Raw genomic sequence first — 10890 nt, forward strand, 5'->3', positions numbered from 1 at the left:
TAGTGAGTAAAGCATTGCACTGCTAACCAAAAGGCAGGCGGTTTGAACCTACCAGTTTCTCTGAGAGGAAGATGAGCAATTTCCTCTTGTGCAGTTTACGGTCTTGACTTGACAGAAATGAGTTTACTTTCTTTCTTTCTTTCTTTTTTTTCATTTCATTACCAAAAAGGAAGCTGACCTAATCCTGGACCTCAGGAGAACTGACAGATGGCTCATTGTAGAGGGTCTGGACATGGGCCAGGGGAGAACAACAGTGTGCCTTCCAGGGTGTGACTGTGGCTTCTCTCAACACTGTTATAGGGTGGGCTAGTTTAACCTAGTGAAGATTTTCTTACTGCCTTCAGATTTATGGTTTTGTAAACAAGGTAATCATCCCATCTCTTTTGCTGGAATGTGAGGTGTGGGAAAGGGATCAAATTGGATAATAACAGTATTAAGATGTTAAGTGTCAAATGTTAAAGTAGAATTTTATGCTCAGCATTTGCTGCTGGAGATTATTTAGAGACAGATGATAAGTGCAGTCTGAGTGGATGCAAGGGAAATGAATCTTGGAGACCAGGGCAGGAGTGGGTGAGCCTGCAGATTTCCCCTCTGACACGGTGTGTGTAAGTGGTGACGTCAGGGCACTGGGGGTTTGTGAGGTATAAGAAAAGAGGGTAGCATTTGTCCCTTTGTGACTGAGATATGGTGCCACTGTTGTAGAATGAGGCTGGCATTGGGGTGGGGGTAAGACTGAGCAAAACTGGGTGAAATATGTTTACGGCATTGAAGTCTATGGGGGAGAGAATAGTCTAAAAGTATTATATTTTAGGGCATTATTTTTATCGTAGGAGTATGCAATGAGGGTTGCAGAGTGGATTATATTTGGGGGTAGGGGGTGGGGTTTGGGGGGGTGCGGGGGGGATTGTGTACCAATGAGTGAGTTTTTCTTTTGCTTTTCAAGGAGAGGAGCAAATGGGAGGGGGGAGGGGGGAGGGGTTTGTGCAGGGAGAAGGATGCAACAATGAATGAATGGAATCCCAAAATCTCTGTAGATGTTCATTGAAATGAAAAATAAACAACCTAAATTAAAAAAAAAAAGAAAGAAAGAAAAGAGGGTAGGAGAATTAGAAATCACATTTCTAAGGCAGCTACAACTTTCCCTGCAAAAGGGTACTTTTTGTAGAGAACAAGAGCCAGAAAATTCAAATATTTTGTTGTGTTGTTTTTTAGATGACCATAGGGAGAAGGACAAAGTAACAAACCAACGACAACAACATGTTGTGGGGTGGGCAGCAACACTGAATCTATTGGTCATTTTTATAATTGGGCAAATGTCTTTCATCTGCTGTTTTCTGTGGAATGCTTGTCTGTCGGATACTATTATATATATTAAATGAACTTACACATATATAAATCATCTTATATGAAGATCAAAACAGTACAGTAAGTTTCTGGATAGTATACGTTTTCAGTGACAGTTTAAGTATAAGGAGTGAAAAGGAACAGAAGCTCTGGTGACTTAGTGGTTAAGGAGTTGCTAACCCAAAGACATGGGGTTTGAGTCCACCAGTTGCTTTATGGGAGAAAGATGGATAATCTCCTGTGGAATTAACTCTCTGAAAACCTGCAGATGGGTCATCCTGAAGTCAGTTCCCACTTAATGGTACATAACAACAACAGCTAATGGAGATGCTTAAATTAAGGAAATGCCAGCTTTAAAAAAATACTTTGTTGCAATTGTTTCCTTTATTAAAAAAACAAACCAACCAACTTAACTTAATACACTTTAAAGAGCTTTTTAAATGTTTTTTTTAAAAAAAATATTGATAATGCTGGCACTGATTTTCAGTTATTTTATGTAAGTAAAATAACTTAGTACTTTTGATATTTAAAAATAATGTTTCTTCTTTCCAAAACAGTGCAATAAGTGGTGGGAGTGATGGTTGTATTTCTAAAGTATCTATAAAGCACATTTAAACATACTCTAGCAGAAATACACTGTTTCATAGGATCTTATTTTCAAATACACCTTTAACAAAATTGTTACATGAAAATACATTCTCAAAAACAAAGAAAAGAAAATACATTCTCATACTGAATTCAGAGTTGTAGAAATAGTTTCTACTTTCACTTCTTTTCCCTCCACCACTTTCCTTTCCCTGGTTCAAATAAATGCCGCAAGGTTGCCAGTTAAAAACCAGATTGTTCTTTTAGTCTGATGAGCAGCCAATAACATGAGTCACAGTTTAGGAAAGACATGTATAAATACAAACTACACACCAATGACTTTTACCACTAAAAGATGCATCTTTTGATCTCAGGGACTCCAGTTATTATTAGACACAAGCATAATTGTTTCTACCTGACTTAAAACTTTCCAAAAGAAAGGTATTAAATTATAAATCATTGGTAGAATTTTTAAAAGCAATGTTCTTTAAAGTGTCACTTTCACTTGACATGCTAATAGTAGCTTTTTGATAACAAAAAAAAAAAAAAGACAACTTAACAAAGCAAACGTCTGCAGGACTCATTGACATGTAATCGTCTAAAATACATGTTTGCTTAGCTCTTTTCTCTCACTTTGACCCAAACACAGTCCCTGGAAAATAGAATGGGCCCACTTTTGTTGGCATCTTTAATGCCAGGTTAACAACACCCGACTTGGGATTATGTCACTGCCTAGGCAGAGTATTCTGGGCTCTCCAGTCGTCTCTGATTTGCGACAGTGACATGTCCATCTGGGCCGTGTGCCAATTTCATGATCACTGGTATACTCCAGTCCATTTTTGCCACCACTAGTATTCTGCTTGCCTTCCTGTAGGGGGGACTTATCTTCTAACACACCATCAAATAGTATTCTGTTATCCATGTTTTCATTGGTTAATTTTTGGAAATAGATAACCAGGCCTTTTTCCCTAGCCTAAAACTCTGCTAAAATCTGTCTACCATGAGTGAAACAGCTGGTATTTGGTATTGGTATTTGGGTCATCGTTTTTAGCAATAAGCAAACCACCGAAGTACAACAAACTGACAGAAGGGTTGTTGCTGTTGTTAGGTGCTATCAGGTTGGCCATGCTTCATAGCAACCCTATGAACAACAGACCGAAACCTTCCTGTCGTCCTCCTCCATCGTCATATTCTGCCGAGTTTGAACCTGTTGTTGCATTCATTGTGTCAGTCCACATCATTGAGCATCTTCCTTTTGATGATGCTCTGTTTTCCTAGCATGGTGTCTTTGTTCCAAGATTGGGGCCGCCTGAGAACATGCCCAAAATAGACGAGGCCGTTTCACCATCCTTTCCTCTTCTGGAGCAGCCTGGTTGCACTTCCCCCCAGACAGATTTGTTATTTTGGCAGTCCATGTTTTAGTCAGTGCTCTTTTCCATCAAACACTAGTTACTTTTCAGGGTTCCTTTTCATTATCTAACTTTTGCATTCATATGAAGCAACTGAAAATACTATGGCTTGAGTCAGGCACATCTTAGTCTAACCTGACATTGTTGTTCTTTAGCACTTTAAAGAGGTCCGTGATGGCAGATTTGCCCAATTGCAGCTCACCTTTTGATTTCTTGACTACTGCTGCATGGGTGTTATGGAAGAAAAGAGTTTAGTGACAAAGTTTTCCCAACAATCCCTCCTTTAGCAGTGCTTAAAAATTTCCCCCAACCCAGAGAGAAGTTCTGTGTGAGGGTGAAAGACAGAAAATATTTACATGTAATAATACAACAAGATTAGAGAGGTTAGAGACCTTTCTAAAGTACTGAAGAGCAATGATGTCAGTATGGAGACTAAGGTGCACCTGATACAGGCCATGGTCTTTGCAATCACTTGCTATGCATCAGAGAGCTGGACAATGACTAGGGAAAATAGAAGGAGACTTGGTGTCTTTGAGCTGTGGTGCTGGAGAAGAGTATTGAAGATACTATGGACTGCTAAGAGAACGAATAGGTTTGGCTTGGAGAGAGTGGTGAAGCCAGAGTGCTGCTTGGAGGCAAGCATTCTGAGCCTTTGTCTGACATACTTTGGACATGTTACAAGGAGGGACCAGACCTTGGAGAAGGACATGCTTGGGAGGGTGGAGGGACAGCACAGGAGAGGAAGACCCTTAATGAGATGGATTGATTCAGTGATTAGAGTAATGGGTGTAGGTGGGTCAGAGATGGTGAGATTGGCACAGGATAGAGCAGTGTTTAGGGCTATTGTACATAGGGTCGCTGTAAGTCACAGGTGACTCGATGGCACATACCAACAACAAGAAGATGGTTTTAAAGTGGGATTCCCTTTTATGTTTAAGCTTTGGGCCTTAAGTACCTTTGTTTAAGGGCAGCTGGAATTCCAACTCCTTGCTTCAGCAGACGATGATCCAAACCAGATCCCATCCTCGTAGATGCCAGTGAATTTGCACGTTACGGTGCTCACATGGTCAACAGCTGCCTGCCTGTAGTCCACCCTGTCCACTTGGGTTTGGATTCTAGCTGCACCGGCAGTTTGGACATGCTTGTTTTATAGTGCAGAAGATCAAGTTATTTATCCCCAAGCTTCTCCCTCCAACTTCAGTTCTGGGATAAAAGCTAAACTGCATCTGAAGCACAAAAAGGAAAGGTATGATCTTGGGCTGTAGTGTGAGGCAACCCAGGATGTGTGGTCATTCACAATACACTGTTCATCTGGCATTGCACTTACTGTGACATCTGTGAGGATGAGTTGTCAATCTTTCTGTTTCAAACTAAAAAATAACCAGCACATTATCATTTTGTAGGCTCTTAGTGAACAGTTGCTGATTTAGAGAGGAAGGAATGAATTATGGAATGTTGATACTGTATTTCTCTATAAAATAAAATGTATTTTCCTGTTTACTGCAGCTAATAATGGCGCTGTCATCAAGTATGAGGGGAAAATTCCAAAACCAGCATTTCAGAATGGCTCCTCAGGATCCTTATATTTGAAGCCGTTAGCACCCAGAGCTCATGCTCACTTACTAAAATCTCCTTCCAAAGGTATGTGTTTCACTGTGCGGAGAGAGAGAAAAGGCATATTAAAGTCTTTGGTTGAAAGAAGTTCAATTGTTTTAACAGTTAGGTTTATTGTGGACCACAGTTGTTTATAAACAACTGTTATTTGTAAAAAGTCTACTGTAAAAGCAGAGGCAGTAATTTTTTATACTGAAAGATCGGATCCTGATTTTAAGACTTTGTAGGTTTAATTTATACATGGAATTCAGGAAACTGATCAAAGGAATAAGATGAAAAAAATTAGAGAGCTCTGGTGGCCTCCTGGCAAGAAGCTGCTCTGCAATCCCAGAAGTGCACGGTTCAAATCCACCGGATGCTCTGCTGGAGGAGGGGCACTCTCCTCCTGTACCAGTCAGATCTGATTTGACGGTACACACACAAAAAAATTTTTTTTTAAATTCTAAAAAAAAAAATAGTGAAGAAAAAAAAAATGTCTAGCTTTATACTCAGATGGTGCTCTAGATTTATGACCTACCCACGACCATTGTGTCAAATCTACTTCAAAGTGATAGGACATATAGAAATGCCACAAATGGTTTCCAAGCTTGTAATCTTTTATGGAAGCAAAATGTCACTTTTGTTATTCTAGGCCATCAAATCAGAACCGACCCATAGCTGACCTTCCAATAGATTTTCAGGTGCTACAAATTGAATCAGATGAGGAATTGGAGAGATGAGATTGTCCATCTGCTTCCCTCAGAGCTGCCAGTGGATTCAAACCGCTTCCCTTTGGGTTGATAGCACAGCTGCTTTGCTCTATGTTACCAGCATGCCCTACATTATCACCAGTGGATTCAAACCGCTGACCTGTGGCTTAAAAGTTGATCACTTAACTCCATGTGCCTTCAAGATTAGTGAGAGACTAATAATGTTAATGAGATACTAATAAATTAGTACTCTAGATACTAATAAATTAGTACTCTAGAAATACTCTACATTAGTGAGATACTAATAAAAATACAATTTCGTTTTATTTCCTACTTATCTAGATGCTTTATGCTGATTATTAAGTGTATGTGACATATACTGTTTTCAGGTAACTTTATCATAGCAGATTTGAAGTTCATCAAAAGTTTCTTTTATGCTTACTGAATTAAAAGAGTATGTGACCAAAAGGAAAATTGAAAACAAAAATTATGACCTGTAAGATGTGATTCATGCTTACATTACAGCATTTGGATAACAAATTTACCCAGAGCTCTACTTAATCCAGCTGTTACCAATAACATGTGAATTTTCGTCAGTTTTCTTCCTTCTGCGTATATACATGATTTATTTTTATTTCAAAAGACGTTATTCTTAGTATGTGCACTCTTCTGTATATTGCATCCTATTAATTATGGTGTAATGTGATTACCTTCATTGCAAATAACTGCAGTAGACCACCATTGCTTTACAATTAATTCCATTACTGTCCAAATTTATTTTATAGTGAACCAAAATTTCTGACTTTTATACATGATACTAAAATATCTTTGAGTTGTTGTTGTTATGTGCTATCAAGTCATCTGCAACTCATAGCGACCCTAGGTACAACAGCTCTGAACCCTTCTCTGTCCTGCCAACCTTACTGTCTCTGATACACCTAACCCCGTTACCCCAGTCACTGAGTCAATCCATCTCATCCAGGGTCTTCCTCTTTGTATCATTATTATTTCAGTTTCTATATAGTTCTATATAGAGGAACTCTGGTGGCCTACTGGTAAGAAACTGCACTGCAATCCAAAGGCATGTGGTTCAAAACCAACAGCTGCTCCACAGAAGTATGGGCAGTCTCCTCCCATGTAATTCAATGCTTCTGGAAACTCACCAGAGGGTCAGCTATGGGTTGGTTCCAACCCTATGATACACAACAAAAACAACAGCATACACTACTATGGGATACTTGTGTGTGTGTGGGGGGGGGGGTTAAATTTTTTTCCACACTGATTTCCATTTTCCCCCAATTGTTACACATTTTCTTTCCTCCTCCTCTTCTCCCTCTCTCAACCCTCCCCACAATGCATTCCTTGTTCCAGATTGTTGTTATACGTATAATACTCCATGGGATATCTTTGAATGAGGAATTATGATACTGGGTTAAACTGTATAAACCTTCGGAAGTAGTTAATAAACATATAGGAGGTCTGGTAGCATAGTGTGCTCCATGTTGGTTTGCTTAACTGAAAGATTGGTTGTTCAAATCCACCAGTCATCCTGCAGGAGAAAGATAAGTGGTCTGCTCCCTCAAAGATTTTCAACCTGGGAAACAATTTGAAGGTCACCTTGCATTAGAACCTGCTCAATAGCAGTGAGTTGGGTTGGTGTTGGAAATAATGTGAGTTACTAAAAAGCTTTCTAGGGAGAAAGATGTGCTTACTAATCTACACACACACACACACACACACACACACACACACACACACCCTCACCAACCCCACGTGATAGCTTCACGTTAAGGACCAGAGAATGTTTATCAATACTTATTTTCTATGGTCTTTTTAAAATTTTGGTGTGTTTTGTTTCCTTTGTTTTTAAAAGGAGAAAATAGACAATATTAGCAAAAACGATGCTTCACTGTGCCTTGCTGGCTCTCATTTACCTAGGCTCTTTCAAATAAATGGCTGAAATACTAGTGACCCCTGACAGAAATAATCACCAGTATGTGAACCTGTGGCTTTTATTGCTGATGATACCTCCTTAATCCATCCATCACTAACTGAAAATAAACTCACATATGTTTACTTTTGATATAAAGGTATGATTTTCAGAGAACTAGAATGTCAGGATTCTACTGATGACTATCAGGATAGGAAACCACTGTTGTGCTAAAATCACTATTGAGTTTGGAAGCTTTTATAGTACAAAAGCTTTCTTTGAGGAGGAATGTTTTTCACTTATAATTGACACATATTTAAAAGATTATTCTCTCTGAAATTCCCCAGATAGGAAGTAGTAGCTATTCTAACTAATAATCTGAAGATTAATTTTCCCTCAAAATGACTGTTACTTCCAAGTTTTCTTACAGTGATTTCTCTAACTTCTATAGCTGTTTACCAGTGCTAGTTGCACTTTATAGTTTGTCAGTTTGAATAAAATGTTAAATTATTCTTTATCATAGCTGCATTTGAAATGAATTGGATTGTATCTGGCAGTTTAGAAAATCAGACATAAGTAGGTATCTTCAACAAAGTGTGGCTTCATTTGTCAACAGAAAATACCATTGTGTGCTTACTATATATGTTGATTTGGTCTTATTAAAATTGGAATTTCAGTTTTTCTTTACTGGAAAAAATACTGTCCTGTTAAAACAGATCGTATCTAAGTTTCTTAAGGATGAATTTGTATCTTATCATGTTGATGTGACAGGATATAATTTTTAGATATAGAATGTATTTAATGAAAATTGATTGCATTTCACTGCTAGTTCCCATCTTAAACATAACTTTTAGTAATTATTAGATTGTTTTGGAAGCTATAATAACCCTCATTTCTAAAATGGTTTGTTTTGTTGATGTTTCATATAAAACACTATAATATATTTTATGTTTTTAAAATTTTAGGTCCATCAAGAAAAAATGTGCTTACAGCTTTTAATACGAGTGAGTAAACACTTTAAAATTTGATGGGGGAAAAGAATTTTTCTTTTTGTAAAGTTATTATTACAAAATCTAAATTATTTACATAGGATTTTCCTTGATATACTTAAAATAGAATTTCAAGTTTGAAAATGAACAACTACTTATAACATGAGGCAAGCATAGCATTAAAACTCAGCACGCCTGATTGACTAACAGTCTGTTGCAAAAAAACTCACAAAGCTTATTTTACTAGTAGCAAGTAATTTATTTAAAAATTGTTAATATAGGCTTAAAAGAATGAAAGAATACACTCTCTGTCCCATAGAATTTTTTACAATTGTATAACCTCTAATTGTTAAATATATTCTAATATCAGATTAAAACGATTTTTAAAAGTTCAACATCTTAATTTTTAATTCTTTTTCACACTTCTGTTGGACATACTTACATCCGTCTCTAAGATAGTTTACAGCCTTACCTATCTGAAATACAACTGACAATTAAACTGTCTTTCAAGAAACTATAAAAAATTTCAGAAGATTCACTGTTGTTGTTGTTATGTGCCGTCAAGTTGCTTGCGACTCATAGCAACCCTATGTACAACAGCCCTAAACTCCGCTCTGTCCTGTGCCAATCGCACTGTCTCTGACACTCCCATCCCAATTATCCCAGTCACTGAATCCACCTCATAGAGGGCCTTCCTCTCCTGCCCTGTCCCTCCACCCTCCCAAGCATGATGTCCTTCTCCAAGGACCGGTCTCTTCTCACAACATGTCCAAAGTATGTTAGACAGAGCCTCAGAATCCTTGCCTCCAAGGAGCCACCCGGTTTAACCCTTTCCAGGACAAATCTGTTTGTTTTCCTGGCAGTCCATGGTATTCTCAGTAATCTTCTCCAGCACCACAGCTCAAAGGCATCAATTCTCCTTCTATCCTACTTGGTCATTGTCCAACTCTCTGATGCATAACAAGTGATTGCAAAGACCATGGCCTGTATCAAACGCACCTTAGTTTCCAGAGAGACACCATTGCTCTTCAGTACTTTGGAGAGGTCCCTAACAGCAGGCTTTCCCATGGCAATGCACCTTTTAATTTCCTGGCTGCTGGTGCCAAGACTGTTGACTGTGGAGCCAAGCAAACTAAAGCTGTGCACAGTCTCAATCTCTTCACCATCCATCCTGATGCTGCCAATTGGTCCAGTGGTGAGAATCTTTGTCTTCTTGACATTGAGTCTCAATCAGAAACTTTTGTCTATAGCTTCTCAGGTCCCAAGACCTGCTTGCATTATCTACTTTTATATACAGCTATAAAAGAGTTATAAGGTTTCTCAGTCTATTGCTGATTAGTACAACAAATTCTGAGAGAGACAAATAAATGTTATACATGTTGACTATAGTTTATTCATTCATTTTAACAGTGTCTGGTCTTGAAGTACTGTAATGAGCCTCAAACCAGGTCTTGATCTTGAGGGAGCTTAAGTATAGTTACAGAATTGCACACAAAAACATGAAATCACATTTGCAGTAAGATCAAGAAAAGAAGATTATGTATTCTTAGAAAAGACCAGATAGAGAGGTGATATATTGAGAGAAATGTTGGCTGGAAATATACATTTTTGAAACCCCGCCCCCATATATAGATAGTAATTAAACCAAATAGAATGATTGACATTTCATAGTGAATAAGTAGTATCTTCCTCTATGTAATGAGACAGGGTAGTGAATAAGAATTGTATAAGAATCATTTAATGCAGAATAATGTAAATTCTAAGGGTCTCCCAAACAGGCTGGGGGTGAATAAATGTGGCTATGAAACCTAACATTTTAGTGGAGAAGATAGACCATTAAATGGCTTTATTTAGATTAGTGAAGTAGTCAACCATTATCAGAAAGTTTATTTACATTTATTTTTAATACTTTTTATGTGCTATTTCTTTTTCAAGTTGAGATTTAATTCATTTTCCTTACAGTTCACCTATTTAAAGTGTACAGTGAAGTGACTATATTCACAAAAGAAACCTAATATCCATTAGTAGTCTCTCCCTATTCTGCTCCAAACTCCCAAACATAAGCAAGTGCTAGTCTCTGTCTATAGATTTGCTTTTCTGAATATTTCATATAAATAGAGTTAATTAACAGAAGTTCAAGCTGCTTTGAAAGAAATAGCAAAAAATAAGGCCCCAGGAATAGATGGTATACCAATTGACATATTTCAGGTAACAGAAGCTGCCCTGGATGGGCTTACCAAGTTGTGCCAAGAAATCTGGAGAACAACCACTTGGCCAACTGACTGGAAGAGATCTATATTTGTTCCAATTCCAAAGAAAGGTGACCCAAC

General features: G+C 37.9%; 1 protein-coding gene across 1 annotated transcript in view; it reads left to right on the forward strand.

The window, feature by feature from the left end:
• The window catches only part of MTUS1 (microtubule associated tumor suppressor 1), a 161428-nt gene that overhangs the window by 42852 nt on the left and 107686 nt on the right, over window positions 1–10890 (forward strand). The window contains exons 4-5 of the mRNA XM_006893565.1: window positions 4845–4979; window positions 8537–8575. Coding sequence (XP_006893627.1) covers window positions 4845–4979; window positions 8537–8575 — 174 coding nt within the window. The remainder of the gene's footprint in view (window positions 1–4844; window positions 4980–8536; window positions 8576–10890) is intronic.

The sequence above is a fragment of the Elephantulus edwardii genome, unplaced genomic scaffold (assembly GCF_000299155.1).
Source record: "Elephantulus edwardii isolate Elephantulus edwardi_28Jun2011 unplaced genomic scaffold, EleEdw1.0 scaffold00128, whole genome shotgun sequence".
Classification (NCBI taxonomy): domain Eukaryota; kingdom Metazoa; phylum Chordata; class Mammalia; order Macroscelidea; family Macroscelididae; genus Elephantulus; species Elephantulus edwardii.